Genomic DNA, 23,363 nt, shown 5'->3' with positions numbered 1-23,363 from the left:
GTATTCAAAGTATATATAATGGGTAATCAATCCATATGTAAAAACCGCTCTTGTTTTTAATACATGTTAATTTCTTTTTTTTTGTTAAATAATACATGTTAATTTCATCATATCCAAAGTTGAATACACTTAAAGAACAATTCATATCGTCATCATCGACCATAAAATAGTTTGTTTATGATCATAAATTGGCGACCTAAATAATGGAAAATTACAAATTAGAAAATATTACACCACAAGACAATTTTAAGTTTTTAATATCAATAAAAGACAGTTATGACTACCGAGATAGTTTTTGTTAACTAAAATCACATATTCAACTAAATTGGTCCCACAACTTTTGGAAACTAGTTACTTTTTGCTTTTTTTTTCTCGGATCACACGTTTAAAAACTAAAAATATATTAAAAAAAGAAAATCAGAAATTATCAAAGCTTTTTCTCCACAACTCTTCCTTCTCTTCTCCGCCCCTGAAACTCTTCCTTTTCTGTCTCATCTCTGATTTAACTGCTATTTTTTCTTTCTCATCTTCGGTATGTGTTTTACAACTCGTCTCTGTCATCGCCGTGACCTAAGCTTTCGCCATCGTCGGAATGTCCTTTCTTCTCCTTCATCGTGATCTTCTTGTCTCTTCTACGTGTTCTAAAACAAGCACAATAATTTTGAGCAACAATGGCTAATTTGGATATTTTTGCATATTTAGTCCCTAAACTTATTTTTTATTTATTTTGTAACCCAATACTTTTTAAATGTGAAAATTGGTTCTTGATTTCGTCCAAAACTTTAGATGCTACATTTTATTCCCTTGTAGTAGGAATACTTCTATGAAATTACAATAAAACAACTAAAGACACACCTAAACTTCTGATAAAAAAGTTTACATGTACATGTTTCATTGATCACATGATGTACACATGGATATAATTCATATAAACATACATGTAGATAATACATTATGTGTACACGTTGATTATATTTGCATATTCATGTGTTTTAACAGTTTAAACCACGATTATGAGGGATGTCACAATATAGATAACACTTGTGTACATGTACATATTGAGCTAACAAAAAGATAACACTCAAACATATGTGTACATGTAAATATCTGATAAAATATATCTCAAACATGTACACAAAATTACAATATGTTGGACATCTAATATGTATCTCTTACATGTACATTATATCTGTAAAGTAAGTGTAGCCTCATGGTTATTATCATTCATTCTCTCCAGCAAACCCTGGTACGACTCTCTCCTGCCTCTTTTTTGTTTATTTTCAAAGTATACATGTGTACATTTACTTGAAAGTGTACATATGTACATTAAATTCAAAGTGTTCATGTGTACATTAACTTCAAACTGAACATGTATCCATTTACATATGTTCTTTAATAAACATGTGTACAATTACACTATAAGGCAATTTCAAAAAAATATTACACTGTAAAGCAATTTCAAGTTTGTCAAATATGATCAACGTGTACACATATATTTTACTGTCCATTTTGAATGATACTTGAAAGCTATTCAGTATGTCAAATATCGTCAACGTTCTATTGTCCACGTGTACAATATTATACAAAGTTTTACATGTACACCGTTCTATTGTCCACATGTACAATATTATACGAAGTGTTACATGTACAATATTATACGAAGTGTTACATGTACACCGATTCATTTGTACATTTCTCAAGTGTTACATGTACACCGATTCCTTCATATTTGCATATTGTAAGGATTGGATTGAACAATTATTATTTTTTGGACAATTAAAAGGGATATATCTGAAAATTTGATAGTTTGAGACAAATTGATAATAACCTAACAAATAAATGACCATATACGAAAATGTAAGAAAACTCCATTGTTGTCTAAGCTTCACCGTATGACACCACAGTAGATTCCGACCATCACAGCCATGCTTCCCCGTCCTTATACTTACAAAGACAAATCTCTCTCTTTAACATGTACATGCGTACACTAATATTATGTACACATCCACGTGGTCGCCCAATGTATTCGTGTACACGAACAACTGTACATACACAATTTATGTACACATCCACGTCATCTAAATTATGTACATATCCATGTGGTCACCCAATGTACTCGTGTACACTAACATTATGTACACATCCACGTCATCTAATTTTTCTTAAACTGTTTTTTAGTTAGGGGCAATTTCGTAATAATTTCATCTTCTTCATATTAGGGTTTTCTGCGTTTCCTGCAAATATATCTCATAGCCACCATTGATTTTTAGGACACAATCTTCATTACTTTTTGCTTTTTTACCTCCGAAACTTACAAATATTATGCTTAACCGATTAGAGCCCAAAATAAAAAAAAAGACAAAAAAACAAATTGTAATTTTTGAGTTGGGACAAATTATATCCAAATCGTCATAGCTCTTCTACACCAAATGTTTACTCCGGGTTCTCCAATCGTCTGTGTTGTGATGCCACCGCATCCTTTGTCGGCTTGGTTGAAATTCCGATCGCCATTAAAATCATTGTTTTCCATGTTTTATTTTGGGATTAAGTTGTTGTATAATGGTAAATTGAAAGCAAAAAAGAACGATGAATTTTTTGCCATTAAAACCAGAATTGATTGGTATAAAGAAAGAAGAAATATAAATTTATTAATAGTAGGACCCATTTAGTTAGAAGAATAAACGTGAATTAGCTTGTAGTTGCAAATAAGTATCTTAAGAGCAATAACTGCTCTATTGTGTAATAAAAACTCATAAACTGTCCTATAGTGTAAATCACTCTACAAATTATGTCCCGAGAAGGTAGCAGTCAAAGCTTGAACCAAGAGACTGATTTTTAATAGAATTATTGTTTATCGCTTTACTAGTTTTTTATATTTCACCTCTAAAATTGGCAATCTTCAACTCATTTATAAAAGTTACTACAAATAATATATATGGATTTATTTTCAAAAAAAAAATAATATATATATATATATGGATTTGGTTCAGGATCGATTTTAGGAACCGGCCATATGATTATATGGTGATCACCTTCTTCAATAAAAAAGAAGATTATATATGGTGATCATGTTCCTTGAAAAATATCAGATTTGATAAAGATTGGTGGATCAGATAAGAGCAATATAGCCGATAAATGCTATAATGGTTGCTGTAAAATAATGCAAAAACAGATGAATAAACAGAAGACAGCAAATAACATAGAAATTTAATGTGATTCATCATCAATTGGATACATCTATGGATAAAGAAGGATTTTATTAAATGGAAGCTAGATTTCGTTGATAGTTTTTTTAATAGATTAAGTTGATAATACACAAAGAAAGATACAAATAAAAGTATCCCGGTTCGAAAATTCTTTCACTAAAAATTTAAGGATCTAAAACTTAATAAAAATAAGCAATATATATGAATGATCCCTTATCGTTTGGGCTCGTCATACAAGATTCAAAACAAATCTAACACTAAAGAACAATACAATAAGAGTCTTCAATCTTTTAGAATCAAGTAGAAAGAACTTCGGTCTTCAAAATTGATAAATGCCTTATGGTGACATGTCCATAAAATAAAGTATTGGCGAAGCGTCTTCCTTAGAATCTCGGTCTGCATGTGGTAGACGCATGTGAAAGAAATGATGGACCCAAAAACTGAGACATTTAAACCCACAAAAGATAGTAAATCCAATCTCCTGAAATCATATGCGAGAGACGACATAATATGCTTTGTTTCCAGAGCTATTTTTGCCGGTTGGGACGTAGATGTATGACGTCCTGATCAGATCTCATCACTTTTTGGCCTTGCTATATGTAGTTTTGGTTGACACTGTAACTATCCAAATATTGTCTCCAATTGTCTTTCCAGTATATATGTATATATATCTTTATTTTTTTGTAAAATGTTAAAGTTATGTCACCCGTTCCAAATAACTGATTGATCAAATAGAATAAATAAGCTTATTATCAATGCATCTTTTAATTAATTGTATGTATCATGTATGGCCCAATTTAAGATATCCCATAATGAAGTGGACCAAGAATACGCAGAAGAAAATCTCAATAATTTTGTACTATTCATAAACTTTACACGACAGTCTCATCACGGGCCAATTTTTTTTTCTTCACATGAACGACAACTCTGCCATTCACATGCTTTTCCCTTTTTTTTTCTTATCCATCTTAATCAATATATATATAATTCTCTGATTCCCAAACATGAAAAAGTAATTATTTACTTTTTTGTCAACAATTATTTACTATTATCTTTAACTCTCTAAGTAATCCCGGACCAGAAATTTTCCCCTCGGAAAATCTGTTTTTTTCATGGTTTTAAGTTTTCCACACGCAATCATGTACCGGCTATAGAAGAAAAAAAACTAAAACGTATTGCATGATCAATATCATATCGATGTGGACCCTTTTTCCTTTTGGGAACAACCAGTGCGAATCAAATTGTGTTAAACTTAGATTCTAATTGGTAATCATGATTCACACATAAATATTAGGAACAAACAGAAAAAATGGATAAACTTAAAATAGTAGGAATGAGAAAGAATGATTATTCATTCTCAAATTTAAGTTTGTGACCAAATGAATGGAGAAGAAGACTAAATTTTTTTAACTTCTATAATAAATTACACCATTGACGAGAAATAACTTCTTTTGTTCATTCTTTTCCTTCATTTCTTAAAAAGTATTGTTCTTCTAAACATTTAAGAAGAATCAGTCATTTTAAAAAAAAAACATAACCAAAAAAAAAAAACAGTCATTTTTTTTAGACTTATTCTTGGGTTCACCCCTAGAGTGAACCTAGAAGTTCATCCAACCAATAGGAATCACTCATTTCACAATTGATATATTTTGAAAAAGGAAACAAAATATTACCAAGTTATATTATGTTTTTAAAATAAAAAATGTTAAAAATAAATAAAAATAGTAATATATGCAAAAAAAAGTTTTAAAATATTTTAACTTCGTCATCAAAATACTAAACCTTAAACTCTAAACTAAAAACATTAAACACTAAATCTTAAAAATACCAAATCCTTAATCCTAAAAAGAGTTCAGGGATTAAGATTAAGGGTTTAGTATTTTTAAGATTTATTGTTTTAGTGTTTAATGTTTTTGATTTAAAATTTAGGATTATCCAAGTGTTTAGGGTTTACCCAAGGGTTTAGGGTTTAGAGTTTAGGATTTTGGGTTTAGTATTTCGATGACGGCGTTGAAACATCTAAATTTTGCATATACTAGAATTTAGGGTTTAGAGTTTAAGATTATCCAAAAGTTTAGCGTATACTCAAGGGTATAGGGTATACTCAAGGGTTTAGGGTTTAGGGTTTATTTTTTTTTGATGATGTTAAAAATATTTTTTTTAAATCATTTTTGTAACTACTATTATTTTTATTTGTTTTTATTTTATTTATTTTAAAAACATAATATAACTTGAAAATATTTTGTTTCCTTTTTTAAAAGATATTAATTATGAAATACTTGATTCCTATTGATTGGTGAACCCAAGAATCTCTTTTTTCTTTATTCTCACTATTTTATTCTTATCTATTTTTTCTTATTTAGTTATAGTATTCTTGTATGATTATCGGTTAGACCTTCATTGAGAAATCAATTTCACCTGTAACACTCTACAAAAATGAAAAAGAATGAAAAGGAAAAAAAAATTCCTATAGATGATAGTATGATTTCTTAGGAAAGTTAAGAAAAAAATGTTCATCTTTATTCATTTCTTCACTATTTAAAGTCTTTGTGAGATCGATTTTATTCTCTTACATGAATATATTGTAATATAAGCTGAATTTCATTAAAGATATCCAGTTACCATAGATATTGTAGGACTTTTTGGTCCAGACGTATTTATTTAAGTGTTCAAACAGAAAATGTATTTTGTATTAGAAAATTGTTTGTTTTCTTAATAGATTAAAAATATAAGAGACTATTGTCTAATATGAGAGTTACGACAGATTTAAAATTAGTATCCGAGAAATTAATTTTGTTCATTGGGACATTTGTTACAACAACCTCAAAAAATAGCTAAAATAACATAAAGATTTTCCATGATTTTCTGATCTTTTATACCATATTACCCTTAAATACATAACTTATTTTCTTGATTGTATACCATATAAAATTAAAAGAATAATTAATTTCCTTAAATAAATTGATCAAAATTCGAATTTAATTAATTAAAAGAATATTAATGATGGATATAAAATTAGAAATAACACTGATTGCTTTTTCATAAAATAAAAACGTATCAATCAAAACTAAAAAATAATTTTTTTGAAAAATCTCTCCCTATATATTAATTGAGAAATCACTTAAATATTTTTTGCTGGCGTGTCGATCACAGATGAAGTTTCAAAAATTGTTATAATTTGATTGGTTGTTGATTTTTATTAAATATTTATTTTAATCAAATCCAAAACTAAAAGGAAACTCTAGAACCAGTTAATACAAGTTTCCAAAAAATATAAGTAATATTACAAATAATAATTTATGGTAACTAATTGCATAATTATAGAAATAATATATAATATTTCATCAATTTTTTATTATAATTTATTTATTTATAATTATTTCAAATATTTAATATATTTTATAAAAAATATAATGTTTGTATATTCTTATATAAAGAATTAGCTTTGTATATAAAGCATTAAAAGAAATTTTATGTTTTTTAAAAATCACACAAGATTTTGAAATTATTTTTTTTAAAAATTAGTTATGGCCTACAAAATCACTTTCTTAGAAATTCTAAATCATTAATGAGAATTTTATCAAATCTATTTATATAAATCTTGAGCACTTCTTGTTTAGATGCAAAATGATAAATGCTTCTAGATCTAATTACAATTGTATAAATGTATATTTATAATGATTTATAAATCATATAGAATTATTTCACACTTATTATTCTTACCTATTAAAATAGAAGTAATTTAAGTGACTTATGGTTATTATACTTTAAAAAAATTCATTTATATCATATAAAATTATAAAACAGTATTTATTTATATATTAAAATATAAATTATTTAACTGATTTTTTTGTTATATATACGTTCATAGGTGAAATCTTAAAATTTCAATAGTTGATATTTTAGATTTTTATTTATTTTTCAGTGCTAAAATAAAACTTAGTTTTACAATCAATTATTTTCGAATTTAGATTTAAATACTATTTAACACCTAATTCATATATAAAAATAAAATTTAGTTTTAGTAATATCCAAAAATTTTGTTTTGCCAAATCTTTTGAAAGAAACACATAAAACCATTATTTTTTTTGTTAAAATTAAAATAATTGAAAACAAGCAAACAAATGAAAGAAAAATAAACAAAACAAATCATCAATGAAGATGCCAGAGCTATATATAGAAGCTTATAACCATCTTCCTGGAACTACACAAAATACATTTATTTATGGCTAAATTGTTTTTGTTTTTCATATGTTAAAATAAATTTAAAAGGGAAATTTACAATCAATTGCTTGAACCAATTGTAATAATACTTGTATTTAAGAAAAATACTTTTAGTGACTTATATTTATGTTGTTAAATTATCTTAAATTTCACAGCTCTTCTAAAAATAGATACTAAAATTTTTGATTATCAAATTATTAAATGTTAAAATTTTAATATTTTTAATTATTATTCAGAAATTATAACATTTCAAACATGACATATATTTTCGTATAATATTATCATCTGCGAAATCGCGGATAAACACCAGTCACCATTGTTAGACCTTCATCCTTAACGCTAGGTTAGTAAAATTCTGGGATCATTATTATATCTGTTCTAGAATTTATAATACCATTCATAGATCATTGATGAATGTTTTGTTTCTATATTGCTAACTCTTTTGTAGATCTATTTACTTTTCTAGAAACATACAAAAGGAATTCTAGTATTGAAATCTATGAAGATCAAGGTAGCATGTGTAAACTTTTTTTTATTATGACATCTCATGTGTAAACTTTATATATGTATAAGATGAAAAGAATATAAAGCATGTAGACCAGAAACTTCGAACCAATAGAGTAGACGTTCAAAGTAGACTAGAAATCAGTAGACTTAATTTGTTGACTTCCACCTCCAGCAGATTCACCGACCAATAAAAATTTATTTTTTTATATTTAGTATCTTTAAAAAAAAATATAATATTGTTAAGTTTTATTATGTTTTTAAATAAAAATAAATAAAGAAAAAAAATAGTAATTGCAATTTTTTTTTTTGAAATACCATCACTAAAACACTAAACCATAAATCTTAAATTCTAAATCCTTGGTAAACGTTAAACCCTTGTATAAATCATAAATCCTTAGATTTAAGAAAATATAATTTTAAAGCAGACATCAAACACCAAACCCTAAACCTTAAACCTTTGGGTAAAATATAAACTTTCAGATAAATCCTAAATCATAAGATTCACGATTTATAAAAGTTTATTGTTTATCTAAGAATTTAGGGTTTATCCAAAAATTTAGAGTTTATCCAAGAGTTTAGGGTTTAAGATTTATGGTTTAGTGTTTTGTCAATGGTATTAATTTTTTTTAAAGTGTTTTTGTTTGCAACTACTATTATTTTTATTTATTTTTATCTTTTAGCTTTAAAAATATAATATAGTTTGATAATATTTTATCTCTTTTCTCGAAAATACTGAATATGAAATAACGAAATTTTATTGATCGGTAAACTAACCTTAGACTCCATTAAATCAGTGCTACCCATTACGAATCTGTTGCATACAGAAGACTGTGGGCTGCAGTAATTAGAATGTTATATTGGTTATGAAGCCCATTTATCAAAGTAATTTTAAATCAGTTGCGCGGCCTAAAATATTTTACAGCTTTAACTTTTGTATTATATAATTTGATAAGTTCATTTGTAATATTAAAACAGTAAATTTTAAAGTACAAAAACAAATAAAACACATAGGACTTGATTGACAGTGTATAAACACAAACATAATGACCGTTATTATTCAATCAATATTTATTTAAAAAAAACTCATTTACAAAATGTTAATAGTCTCCAAATTCTTTACTCAATGCTCTCTCATATGAAGAATATATAAACATTTAAAAATAATTATATATTTAATTTATATTTATTTAATTATATAAAAAATGTTCATAATCAAAAAATAAATTTATATTTTTTTATAAAAATTGTGACTCAATTTTTTTAAAACTTTAAAAAGAACAATATTTCAAATTTGAAATATAATATAATTTATGAAATTATACATATAATTTATTATTTTTAATAAAAACATAAAATAATCATTCATTATTTTTAATAAAAACATAAAATAATATATATATATATATATATATATATACACATATATTTTATATTATATATTATAAAATAAAAAATAAATATTATTTATAAATAAATAAATTATATGTCATATATTAATTTTTATGATAATATTATATATGAATCATTTACTGCTCTACCAATATATAAATAATGATAATATATATATATATATACATATTATATAATTAATTTATTTTATTTAGTAATATCAAAAATTATTTTATATCTAAAAATAAAATATACATTTTTTAAATAATAATATTTCACATTTAAAATTTAATTTAATTTAATTTATATAATTAAATAAAAGTCTATTGTTTTAATAAAAAATATATTGTTAATATATTATAATTTAATATATATTATTTTAACTAAATATATTATATACTAACTTTTGTGATAATTTTGAAATTGCATACTACTACTATTTTACCCATCATTTTATTAAATTTGTTTTGAAAACATACACTTTCTACATCATAATGCTATTGATTTTTCATCCGCTATACCAATCTATGCCATAGTATCTAGGCTTCAGCGTGAGCATAGCTAGTTTAAATTATTTTAGCAAACCACACCTTTATCATTTAGAGAGAGAAGTGGAGATTTTCGGTGGATCAGAATTTTTCCCATTTTTAACGCAACTGTTATTTAATGTTTTTTGTCAACATATCACAGGTTATTTTTTCAAAAAGAAAAAACATATCACAGGTTACATGAAGATTATTGACACTTATCTTATCCTGATCAATAGATTGGGTCGGATAAGTCTTGAATTTTTATTGAAGTTCAAATATATAAATATAGTGTTGAGTGAGCCTTATATAAATATCTATTTGTCAAACAAAACAATATTTTAGCAAACTTATGGGGTTTGTCATTACCAGTATTCTAAAAATGGTCTAAGTGGTTATTAGCTTGTAAACCGCATTATAATTATAATTATTATAAATGATACATATATATATATATAATTATTTATAAATTAGTATAGGTAATATATTATATTATGAAATTTATAAAAGAAATAATATTAATTTAGATTTTTAAATTAGATATTTAATATAATATAATATATTTAATATATTATAATTTATAAACACCTAAATTATCTAACTAATAATCTGCATCCGCTTAAATGTTTTAGGTACTAGGCATTGTATAATCATTGAATAATCTTATGTTTAGAACATGCCAATATATTACTCTATATTTTTTTCTCTAAAATAGAGTAAAAATGAATATGAAATAAAAATATTTCAACCTTACTTCATTTTTTACTTTATAATGGAGTTATGAATAAACCAAAAATAGATTACTTTATTTATATAGTAAACTTTAAATAAAAATATGAAGTTGTTACGTTATATTCACTTTTATAAAGTAAACTTTAAATAAAAATATGAAGTTGGATTAACGCATTTGTTACTTTATATTCACTTTTATTCTAGTTTAGAAAAAAAAAGAATTGAATTGGAAATGACCTGAGTGCATAAGACTTTCTTGAACACTGATCATGACCAAGCAAGCAACCATCGGACAGATAAAATAATACAAAACAGATAGAATAGAACTCGTTACTTATTAATATTATATAGCATGATTGAACATAGCATGAATAGTCAGTCAATTACGACATGATATGAATAACAGGGAGATATTGGATGCTTCTGTTTGGACTTATTGGAATATTTCCGATATGGTTGGCGTTTTATTACTGAATGTGCTCATAGTTGCATGTGCAGCGTGGGTTTTGAATCTAGTTTTTTTTTTTTTTGCCACAAATTCAATTAAAGATGAAAGGTTTCAGTTGTTACAAGAATTTGGGTCTGGGTCAGAATGTAAGCGGATCTTAGCATGTAGGTCCGCAGACCCATTAAGCTCTTTTTTGATGAAAGAGAAATGATAGAAAGACAAAGAAGACGATAGCGAGGCGATGTCCGAGAGTACTCCGTAGAGCTCGGTCGGATGACGTCCCGTTGAGATTGCTCCGATGAGCACTTGAGAATCTGATTTTAACCAGATGTGATTGTAGTTGAGGTCGATCGCGTGGAAGAGTGCGTTTTTCACCGCTAGAGCTTCCGCCATGCAAGCTGAAGAGACATGGTTTTGAAATATAGAACTCCGATTCAGCTCTTGCCCTTGGAGGATGGTGAAGATCCAGGCCAATCCCACTTTCCCTGTGTCGGCTCGCCATGCTGCATCGGTATTACAACAAATCGTGCTCGGTGGGAGGGATCGATGAGTAAGAGGCTGTAAGGAGATCGATTGAGGCGCTGACTGTTTTAATTTCGGAGATTGAGCTCTCTCCCATTTTCTAACGGCGACGATTGAGTTTGTGATGACCTTTTCTGCGATTGAAGATTTCTTCTCAAAGATAGAGTTTATTTCTGGAGATCCATAAGAACCAGCAAATCCACTGAACTATATTGATATTTATATATCAAATTAATATTTATATATCTACGTATGCATTTATATAATACGCAGTCATATAAAGGCATATAAATGATATATGTATATATGCCAGAAAAGGTTCATTAGTTTCATCGGTTTCAAAATCAAACTGGACATCAAACCGCTTGAACAGACCCGTCATAGTTATACTCCAGTGATGCGTATAATCAGTTTCGCATTAGTTAAATGAACTATTTTTATTCATATTAGTAAAGGAAAAACAGGCGCAACAATAATTTACGCAGTCGATATTCATGTTGGTTTGAAAAAAAACATAATTTATACAAATAGTTTAAATATAACATGTATATACTCCTTTAACAAAAAATAACATGTATATACTCATATTTCTGATAAATATATACATATATATATGTATATCAATATACATATATATATGTATATCAATATACACGCAAGTTATTATGAAATTCATCTACATAGGATTTTGAATTACTTTATAAACAGGTTTTTGTATTAAATATTTTTAGATGTTTGATTACAACCAATAAAATACAATTTAAAAAAAAACATAAAAACAACTCACAGCCTGCATTGGACCCGGTTTGATGTTAAACCAATAAATTGGAATAGACTACAAATCCAAAATGGACTAGAAACCAATTATCTCCATTCATAAGCGCCTTCAGCTACACCCTTCATCCACGACGAAGACTAAGTTAAATGGACGAAGCCGCTGACAGAAAAACTGATCCACCAAGATAGTCAAGAAGAATGGGTATCCCACGCCTCTAGATTTTTGAAGCACCTTCATCTGAAAACACACCAGAAAAAGGTAAAAAGAAGATAGATCACCTTCGTCTACATAAACAAACACATATTTAATGCGAACTTACTACACACAAACATTTTATTGAAACTGAAACGTGGATCAATGATAAACATAAACATAAGAAAATGAAGTCTAAAATTTACTCACTAACGGTTACCTACTCTTACATCATTCAGAGTAAATCAAATCTCTCCAAGTAGGATTCCAACCGTATTAAATTGGGTTACCAATCAGGCGCTACACCTAAATATTCAGTTATCTCTTGGTTGGCCATCCACAACCGACTTGCTACTACTGATCGCATCTCCCACTGGTGTCCTCAGATAGATACCCAATGTGTGCTATGTCTGGCACCAACAGAAACAAGAGATCATCTCTTTTTCAGTTGTCCTTACTCTTCTCGAATTTGGGCCAATTTAACAATGAGGATCCTGGGTACTAGCTACACAGCATACTGGAGCAGCATTCTGCAGATTTTGGAGAATCAAGGAAGACAAGGAATACATCAATTTCTGTTGAAATATGTATTTCAGGTCTCAATACATACTATATGGAGAGAGAGAAATGGGAGGAGGCATGGGGAAGAGCACAAAACATCAGACATTCTCATCAGGTCTATTGATAAAACAATCGGATCTCCTCCCTGCGGAGAAGAACAAGACGATTTGATGGAGCAATGGTAGCATGGTTCCGTTCTCGGGAGAGTTAAGACAGGAGGGAGATGCTCTGTTTCTTATAAAAAACATATTCAGCTCTAATATACTATGATGTCTTATGTCATAGTATAAAAGTCACATTTTGTATGTAAAACAGTTTTTTTTTGTTGAATAAATTTAACATTCTTTCAAAAAAAATATATGTGTAAAATGTGATTTCTTCACCAGTTTCAGCCGTGGCGTTAAATTTTCCAATGGTTTGCTCTATTTTTTACTCTAAAATAGAGTGATTCTATAATAGAGTTAGAATTTACTGCAATGATACTTTATTTTAGAGTAGAAAATAGAATGATGAACAAAAAAAAATTTACTATATCTTTGGAATAAACTTATTTTTCACTCTATTATAGAGTGAGAAATAGATTACCATTGGAGCACTTTTACTCTAAACTCTATCTTAGAGCGAAAAAATAGAGTGGGATTTTAGAATGAAAAATAGCACGGAATGTTTTTTTTTTTTCCAAAGAACTTCCTTTATTTATTAAAAAACTTATTACAACGAGAGCAAACCATTACTAACCACCTAAACGACCCATAGCAAAAAAAAAGAGCTTACCAAAACTTACTAAAAGCTGAAAACCTCAAAAAAACCTAGCCAAGTAGCAAGAACAGACGTTTCTTCTCCATGCAAGTGTTGAGACCGGGCTATTGGATCCAATCGTAGTCTCAGAGTGTTCTTAATCTCAGCAATAATACACATACGAATGTTACTTTACATACACATACGAATATACAAAAACTTTTTGCCAAAATGTATTATATGTTCTTTTACATTCGAACATATTAAAAATTGTAGCTAACCAAATATATCCATTCCATTAACCCTCGAAATTTACATTATTTTTATTATATAACAACAACTAAACAAAGACAGACTCCAATCAAAATTAGACAGAAAGAGTTCATAAAGATCTATAACGTATAGATTACGAAAACAACAAACGAAGGTAGCAAAACTATCACCTAATGATAAGGTCTGTAATAATAAGGCATTATATATTAAGTTCTTACAAACGGATGATTTTATTCAGGAAACTTCAGTTCACCAATCAAAGAAACGTCTCCACGAACACGGCCACGACCAGCACCGCCGCGATTAACATTTCTCACCATTCCTCCAACGCCAAGAAAATCCAAAGTTAAGTTGTCCGAGCCGCTCATATTTCCATTATTGTTTCCAAAGTCAACGTCGAAGATATTGCCACCGGATCCGCCGGTACCACCGCCATTTACGGCCACTACTGAGTTCATTAGACCTTGAAGGTTACCGTTATTATCGTTCCCCATAATATGCCCTCCTCCAAAGTCATTAACAACCACGCTTGACGAGTTAGACGAAGAACCTAAGCCTCTGAACAAAGCAGAAGGATCGTTGCTTGTGATTGAACCCAATTGAGTAGCTTTCTGAAGCAGTGCCGTGGCTGACACGTTAGAATTCACGTTCAAGCTTCCTTCACCGTGATGAACAAGAGCGTCGGTGCTGTATAGAGAAGGAAGAGTCGTCTCTGAGTTTTTGGTGTTTTCTTGAAAGAATCCAATGTTGAACAAGCTGTTGTTGGTGGTGCTACTCTTGAGGTTTATGTTATTGACTGGATCAAAGTGGATGAGACCTTGTTGGTTCATGAAACTCTGATCGTTGTTGTTGTTGTTGTTGTTTGGTACAGTCACTATTCCTTGGCTCGATGAGTATTGGATCAAGAAGTTAGGGTTTGACGTTTGCGGAGCAAAGTCTCTGCTATTTCCAGAAGATGGAAAGTTTAGATTGTAACCTGAGAAAGACGAAAATCCGGAGTTAGTATGGTCACTCAAATGGTGGTGGGAGAGAGCGTTGCCACCCTCGAGTCTCCCGTGAAATCCACCGAAGCCGGCGCCGCTGCTAGCAGCTGTTATTGACGTCAAGGTCATGGTAGGGTTTCTAGCGGTCTCTTGTATTAGTGCATCACAGAAAGCCCTGTGTGTAATGTAACTATCGCGTCTGCAAAACAAATAGCCCACGATTCAGACAAATATGTAACAAGACAATGATGGATGTAAACCTTTTGGATTATATAGACAGCAAAAACTAAAAAAATTAATAATGTTAAGATTATGATATTTTATCGATTTACAGATTTATTAATTAATAAAAAAATTCCTTTATATTTTATTTTATTTTATAATATATTTGTTTTAGAAATATAAGACAAATAGTTGATTTCACCATATAAATTGATTAAATTTTGGACCGATTTTATATTATTTTTATTATATTATTTGATATATGAAATATGAAGTTTAAATGTAATTTAATAAATTTTTACTGAAAATTATCAAAATATAATACAATGTTAAAAACAATAGAATGTACTCCACTGTGAATATAAGATAAATAATTTAGTGTGCTGTTTGTACTTGTATAAACTATATATATATAAATTATTAATTTATAATTTTAATAGAACTATATATTTATATAAATTTTATAAAAATATATATTATCTTATCAAATATTTGTGTTATGTATTAGCTGATAAAATTTATTAGTTTATTATATTAATTAATTTATCGAATATTAATTTATAGAGTTTATATTGTATGAAGTTTGCAATATATATATAACTTTATATATTGAGCATATATAAATTGGCGTGAATCATCATTATCTAATGAATGCTATCGTTATTGTACTACCATTTATAGGAAAGAATGATAGAAGAATTTAAAGGCCGAGTCAGTTGCTACTTTAATGAAAGAGCTTCTTCATTTAATGCAAAACCCAGGAATGTTAATATAAGTCAGCCACATTCTACAACAGCCTATTTAACACAAACCATGAAAATAAAGAAAGAAACCCTAGAACGGCATCGAATGTCCACCAGAACATATATGTATATGTCTAGAGAGAGAAAGAGATAAGACAGGGTCCACAAAGGAACACATAGTTTCATAAAAAGGGGAACCTGCAAAATGAAGAAGAAGAAAACAAAAGTGGGAAATGGAAAAACAGATCCAACTCATACATCTGACCAAATTTAGCATCTTTTAAATTTTCTTGCTTTCTTTTCAGTCTTTCTCTATTCACTACTCATCAGTAACCAAACAAATAGTTGACCCAAAAAACAATAACCAAACAAATACAGTGATAGATTCTATGTACATAGTCACTATATACGTTTTATGGGCGGTGTACTCGAGGTTCAAATTATGTGGCCGAATATATAAGACCAACATTAACGGTGGTTCTAAAGTATGTCCTTAGCGTTAAAGTGATTAAAAATAAATGCAATTAATCGGTAAATTAGTGCGACGTCCTTAGCGTAGATACATTTGAGCGCGTCCTTACGTGCAACGTGTCGTATCCGGAGTGGCCGATGAGCTTTCGTGAGGGGAGTCTGAAAAATGGATCGACATTTTCATTTCTTGGTCTGTTTCGTTCTCAACGAGGGCGATTGAAAAGGCGATTTCGACGGATATCCTCATCTCGTCTCTGCCGGTTCTCTCGACGGATCTCTCGACGGATATCCTCATCTCGTCTCTGCCGGTTCTCTCGGTGGTTCTCTCGACGGTTCTCTCGACGGATCTCTCGGTGGTTCAAGCGACGGTTCAGTCGGCGGTTCAATCGACGGTTCACTCGGCGGTTCTCCTCTCTCTTCTCTGCGATTCGAAAGTTAAAGGGTAAGTGTTCCTCCTCCGTATCTGGTTCAATCGATTTGCATGTATTTGGTTATTGTTTTCGATCTACTCCGTATCTGGTTCAATCGACTTGCATGTATTGTTGTAGCGTTTGTCTTATTAATAGACTGATAGCTTTTTGACTAGAATCTGATAGCATTTTTTAGTCGTTGATTTGCTTGGCTTGGTTTGCTAGTTCGTGTTCTGTTTTTAGTTGTGTTATTAATCTGTTAGCAATCTGAATGGAGACGATCCTCCTTATTTTTAAGTAGTTGGTGTTCTGTTTTTATAAACTGAAATGTGTTTGTTTTGATTCTGAGGTTATTAGGTGAGGTGAGGCGAGGATCATCTACAACCCTATTTCAAAGCTGCTGAGGCGAGGATCATCTACAATAAGACAGACAACCAAACCATTTCGTCCAGAGCTCTAGGTAATTAACTTTCTATTCAGGTCCCAAGTGATGTAGTTGGTATATAAGTCGTGTAGGCATGTAGTTATGTAGTTAATCTCTAGTTTGATTGCAACCAAAGCGTTTAGACTTGAACTCGTTAACTTGAAATTTGTCTCTAGTTTGATTGGAACCAAAGCGTTTAGACTTGAAGTAATGTGTATTAACTGAGTTGAAGTTAATGTCTCTTGGTAGTTATATGTCATGTTATGGCTGTGTAATGTGTATTAACTGAGTTGTACTTTTGTAGTTAGGTCATTATGATTGTCTTAGTTAATTTTTTCTTTCACTCTTCTCTGCTTTAACTCACTCATCTCCCTTCTTAATGCTATTTAACCATCTTGCCAGAAACGATTTTATCACCATCATCTTCTTTCTCTCTTCTCTTCTTTCGTTCAGTCCTCTCTCTTCTTTATTCTCCTTTCACATCTCTCTTCTATGGATCCAAGGACACCGTATAGCCAGTCTGCTGGTTATATGGGCCTTCTTCAAAGTCAAGAAGGAAGTCTTCATCATGACAACTCTCCTTATGAGAGTTATCATTCTGGATCTTCGCAGATCCCTCTGTTCAGTTCACAACAAAGCGAGGCTCCAACTCCACCTACAGACAGTCCCGTGGAGCGTGCAAAGAGACATAAATGGACCCCAGTGGAGGACGAGATGCTGATCAGTGCCTGGTTAAACACTTCTAAAGACCCTATTACCAGCAATTACCAAAAGTCGGGAACATTCTGGAAACGAGTAGGGGATAGTTTCTTCGAAGCTCTGAATGGTGGACCTGGTGGTGACACATCCGCGCATCGGAATTACAAGCAGAGGTGGCACAAAATAAATGATCTTGTCAACAAGTTTTGTGGTGCATATGCGGCTGCGGAGAGAAGAATTACTAGTGGTCAGCATGAGAATGATGTTCTGAAGGTGGCCCACGACATATACTTCGCTGATCAGGGCTATAAATTCACACTTGAACATGCGTGGTGCGTGTTGAGGTATGAGCAGAAATGGGTTAACCTCAACCCCACTAAATCTTCTGGAGGTTCTAAGAGGAAGGCAGATTCAGAAACTTCAACCACAAGTGAAAGTGTAAAGGCTGGTGAGGATGCTCAGACAAGACCTGAAGGTGTAAAGGCTGCAAAAGCAAGACGCAGTGCAATGGGTAAGGGGAAGTCTGTTGCTGACTATACAGCGGTTTGGGAGATGAGGAAGGAAGATTTGGAGAAGAAAGAAAAACTGACAAAGTTTGCCATCTTAGACAGTCTGATAGCCAAATCCAAAACCACCACACTCACTCAGGCTGAAGAAGTAGCCAAAGAGAAGCTCCTCGCGGAGTATTTCTAGATATTAAGTTGTTTGGTTGGTTTGTATGCTTTTTATGTGATCGGTCTCTATATTAAGTTGTATGTTTTGTTTGTATGCTTCCTGGTTGTTTTTAATTAAGCATAGGTTTGTATCATTAATCATAAGTTTGTATGTTTTTAATGTTATCATAAGTTTGCCTTACTCGTTTAGATTGCTCGTTTTTAAAGTTTATTTGCTCGTTTTTAAAGTTTATTTGCTCGTTTTTAAAGTTTACTTGCTCGTTACAGGTTTTATTACACATGGGGCGTTACAGCTACAGCCAACCTTCCCAGTCTGGTACTTTTGGTGGGGATGGCTCAGACAGTGACTACAACGAATTTGAAGCTCTGATACAGGAAGACCAAGCCCAGTTAGAGGCCGAGAACCGTCAGTTTGTGTACCCTCCCCAGCCTGAAGTAGAATTCGGGTTTCCGCAGACTTGCTATTGTGGGAGTCAACCTCAGATTCGGACGTCTTATAGTAGAACCGATCCTGGACGCAGATACTACACATGCGACAATGTTGCTGATGGAGAGTGTCACGTTTGGAAGTGGTGGGACGAGGCTGTCATGGAAGAGATGAGAGCCAGGGACAGACACACACAGCAGTTAGCCGAGAAGGTTGATTCTCTCGGCTTGTTGAGTGACTTTGACACTGATCAGAAGCTTCTTAGACTGGAGAACATGTTGTGTGAGTTGGCTAAGAACAAATCAAACTCTAGCTTTGATTTTATTGTTGCTGTTATGGTTATGGTCGTGATTTTCATAGGTCTCGTCCTCATCTTTATGTAATGTTTGTGTAATGTTTTATGTTGCAAACTCTATGTATTATGTGAAACTCTTTTTATGTTGCAATGACTCTTGTATCTTTTTATGACCATCTTTTTATGATTCTTGTAATGGAAACTCTAGGTATTATGTGATAATGTGTAATGTTTTAATCACTCTTGTAATGTTTTATGACATCTATTGTGGTGGTCACGAGAAGTGATAAGCAAATGTGTCACAAGACAAACAATATAAGACAAACAATACAATTCAACCATCTCGGGAGTCTTAGTCTTTTATTTGTCTTCAACCATCTCGTGACTCAAGTGTAAGGAAAAGGTCAGAAGACAAAGAAAATACAATCACAAGATGTAATAAGCAAAAGTGTCACAAGACAAACAATATACTACTCCTTGAGCCTATAAATATGGAAAACATATTCCCGTAAAATGCACAACTTCTCTACTTCTCAGAAATAAAAACATTTTTTTCTTAATTTATGGCATCTTCTTCCAATTCTTCCAATTATCATTACCACCACAAAGATGATGAATCAATTTTCGATTCTATGTTTGAAGATTTCTTAGAACTTCCAGAAATCATTCCAGAACCGAAAGAGCGAAAAAAACGTATCTTTATTGAGAGAAACCGAGAAGAAGGTCACAATAATCTTTGGAATGATTATTTTAGCGAGACTCCCACTTACCCGCACCACATGTTCCGGAGGCGGTTTCGAATGAACCAGACATTGTTCTTGCGAATAGTTCATAGTCTCTCCCAAGAATTTGAGTACTTTCAACAAACACAAGATGCTGCTGGACGGTCTAGCCTATCTCCACTTCAAAAGTGTACCGCAGCTATTCGTCAAATGGCGTATGGTGTTGGGGCTGACATCGTTGACGAATATGTCAGACTAGCTGAAACAACTGCAAGAAATTGTTTGTTCCAATTTACCGCCGGAATTATCCACTTGTTTGGCGGTCAATACCTAAGAGATCCTACGCCCGAGGATCTGGAAAAATTACTATATATTGGAGAACAACGTGGTTTTCCAGGTATGATTGGAAGCATCGACTGTATGCATTGGGAGTGGAAGAATTGTCCGGCCGCTTGGAAAGGAATGTATTCACGAGGACACGAAAAACCAACAATTGTGTTGGAGGCGGTAGCTTCTCAAGACCTCTGGATATGGCACGCTTTTTTTGGAGCTCCAGGTACTTTGAACGATCTTAATATTCTTGATCGATCACCTGTTTTTGATGAAATAATTAACGGAAACGCTCCCGAAGTCAATTTCCATGTCAACGGAAGGGAATACGGTTTGGCTTACTATCTTGCCGATGGTATTTATCCGAAATGGGCTACTTTTATTCAATCTATCCGACTCCCACAAGGACAAAAACAGTCTTTATTTGCCACAACGCAAGAATCCGTGCGAAAGGATGTTGAGCGTGCCTTCGGAGTCCTCCAAGCTAGATTTGCGATTGTTAGAAATCCATCTAAATTATGGGATAAAAACAAAATAGGAAATATTATGAAAGCATGTATCATACTTCATAATATGATTGTTGAAGATGAACGAGGTTCCTACCTTCACGCTACAGAATTTCAACAACAAGAAGATGTCGATCCCACTTTTGTAGTCAAACGGACTACAAACCTCCGTACTACACTAGGTCGTCGAGCAGAAGTTCGAGATACTCCAGGCCATTATCAATTAAAAGAAGATTTGGTTGAACATATATGGGCTAAGTTTGGAGATATACCGAATCACAACAATAATTAAGTTTATTTGAATTTCAATATAATGTTTGTTTTTTTTATCTTGTATTTTTTTTTTTTTCAACTTTGTAACTTCTCATGTTTTTCTCTATGTTTTCTATTTTTTTAATTAAAATAATTAATTTAATTTTCTAAGGACTTTACAAAGTCCTACCAATAATCAAATATTTTCAAAATGTCCTTAATATTTGTCTCACACCAAAAATAACATTAAACTACTCTAAGGACAAATATTTAGTAGTACCGTTAATGTTGCTCTAAGATTTCAGTTACAGATATGATATTATATAGTTGGTATATTTTTATTTGAATTAGTATATAAGCTACGTTTTCATGCAGTGATAAATGCCTCTTTTTTACTTATAATAGTATCAGTATAATACAGAAGAAATGATGGTCCATTGTTATATACTTTGCTTAGAGTTAGATAAGAGGGTATATCTAGATACTACACAAAAACATGTATATATATTATACATTTCATCACTTAGCTCGAATACAGACAAATTATTTAAATGAAATGGATGGAGATCAGTTACGTACCTAGAGAAGATGGTACCACAGTCACATCGATACTCTTTAGTACCACAAGTCTTAGAGTGAGCTTTCCAATCCGATTGAACCGCATAACGCTTTGAACATTTGTCGCATTTCCACTTCTTTTCTCCGTGTTTACGATAGTAATGCTTCTTGACTCCGGTGAGGTCTCCGAGAGCACGTGAGGGGTCATGGTGGACGCACGTTGGTTCCGGACAAATATACACTTTCCTCTTCACTTCTTTGGTTGACTTCTGTTTGAGCTTCCATGGAAGATTGTGTCCTCTTCGGTGAAGCTGTAGATTTTGTTCTCTTTGAAACCCTTTCTTGCATACATCGCATATGAATCTATTTGTAGCCATCAGTGTCGTTGGAGACAACGCTACCACTTCCGCATCAGGATCTGTTTGATCAATTAAACATAATCACCAATCCGGATTCAAAATGTTAATATATGAGGATTACATCAAGCCAATAACACACAATTACAAACATGAGTAAACCAAATCACACACACACAGACACGCATATTGTAATTTGATCTAACGCTGGCAATATAATGTAATCTTCTTTTTTTTTCCCTAAAAGGTTTATGATAATGAAACCTTGATACAAGAATATAAAGGATCAGCAAGCCCTTTATCAAAAAAAAAAAATATATAAAGGATTAGGGCTCCTGTTTATTTTTTTCTTCTAAATTATCTATTAATTAAAACTCAAGTGATGTATATATGAATGTCAATAGGAGGTACTTGCTTGGGTTCCCCGGTTGGTTTCTTCGTTTCTTGGGTTGTGGAGCCGAGGAGTTAGGTTGTTGAATCATTGACATAAAAGTATCTTTTCGGTCAAAGGCGTTATCTCCGGCGCCGGAGCCGGTGATGAAGAACGGCTGAGTTGAGGGTGATGAAGGAACAACGCTTGTATTATATGATGATGATGACATCTTTAGATCTTCCCTTTGCGTGGAAGAAAGTAATAATCTACAAATAATTCATACAATGAAGTTAAAAAAGTTGTGAAAGAAATCAAATTATCGTTTGGGAAGAATAAGAAGAGAGTAATTAGGAGCAGGAAGAGTCCATAGAGATTGACGACATGAAGAACTTTTATAAAAACAATTCACTAAAAGACATGAAGGGAACAAAGAAAAACAAATCAAGGGTTTATTTTTATTTTATTTTTTTGTTTGTAGGCTTTTGAAAGTATGAAGAGAGATTTGTAAGTTGTGATTTTTGTAGGTACCTGAGATCAAGAGAAAGCAAACAAGAAGAAGGAAAAATAGTCAAAAAGCTATAAATCGGAACTAAAGAAAGGACCAAGACGAAGATGCACGGTGATGATGATAAAGAAGATGATGAAGAAGACACTATTCTTTGTCAAAAAAAGACACTATTCCAATAGTATATTGTATGGTATATAAAAGAAAGCCCTACCTCTCTCTCTCTCTCTCTCTCTCTCTCTCTCTCTCTCTCTCTCTCTCTCTCTCTCTCTCTCTCTCTCTCTCTCTCTCTCTCTCTCTCTCTCTCTCTCTCTCT

General features: G+C 31.4%; 3 protein-coding genes across 8 annotated transcripts; 2 read left to right on the top strand and 1 right to left on the bottom strand.

Moving 5' to 3' along the window:
• Window positions 1-14,094: 14,094 nt before the first annotated feature.
• On the bottom strand, window positions 14,095-23,222 carry LOC108815361 (protein indeterminate-domain 4, chloroplastic). Of its 2 annotated transcripts, XM_057009870.1 has the most exons (4): window positions 23,071-23,222; window positions 22,585-22,808; window positions 21,835-22,231; window positions 14,095-15,279 (listed from the first exon to the last, which is right to left on the bottom strand). In XM_057009870.1, exons 2-4 carry the CDS (start codon window positions 22,769-22,771, stop codon window positions 14,328-14,330), a joined length of 1,536 nt encoding a protein of 511 aa, XP_056865850.1. In that variant the 5' UTR covers window positions 22,772-22,808; window positions 23,071-23,222; the 3' UTR covers window positions 14,095-14,327. The 2 variants fall into 2 exon arrangements, with proteins under 2 accessions (XP_056865850.1, XP_056865851.1); XM_057009871.1 differs by lacking the exon at window positions 23,071-23,222 and having other exon boundaries at window positions 22,581-22,719.
• On the top strand, window positions 16,495-19,677 carry LOC108815359 (glutathione S-transferase T3-like). Of its 5 annotated transcripts, none has more exons than XM_057009876.1 (3): window positions 16,495-16,958; window positions 17,284-17,386; window positions 18,991-19,677. In XM_057009876.1, the coding sequence occupies exon 3, from the start codon at window positions 19,003-19,005 to the stop codon at window positions 19,531-19,533; it is 531 nt and encodes a 176-aa protein (XP_056865856.1). In that variant the 5' UTR covers window positions 16,495-16,958; window positions 17,284-17,386; window positions 18,991-19,002; the 3' UTR covers window positions 19,534-19,677. The 5 variants fall into 5 exon arrangements, with proteins under 5 accessions (XP_056865856.1, XP_056865857.1, XP_056865853.1 ...); XM_057009877.1 differs by having other exon boundaries at window positions 17,276-17,386; XM_057009873.1 differs by lacking the exon at window positions 18,991-19,677 and adding an exon at window positions 17,963-18,970.
• Window positions 19,927-21,543, top strand: LOC130511938 (uncharacterized). The gene has a single exon (XM_057009872.1). It carries the CDS (start codon window positions 20,009-20,011, stop codon window positions 21,293-21,295), a length of 1,287 nt encoding a protein of 428 aa, XP_056865852.1. The 5' UTR covers window positions 19,927-20,008; the 3' UTR covers window positions 21,296-21,543.
• Window positions 23,223-23,363: the final 141 nt, after the last annotated feature.

The sequence above is a fragment of the Raphanus sativus genome, chromosome 4, assembly GCF_000801105.2.
Source record: "Raphanus sativus cultivar WK10039 chromosome 4, ASM80110v3, whole genome shotgun sequence".
Lineage (NCBI taxonomy): Eukaryota > Viridiplantae > Streptophyta > Magnoliopsida > Brassicales > Brassicaceae > Raphanus > Raphanus sativus.
The sequence above is the reverse complement of the archived record's forward strand: the minus strand, read 5'-3'. Positions and strand labels throughout refer to the sequence as shown.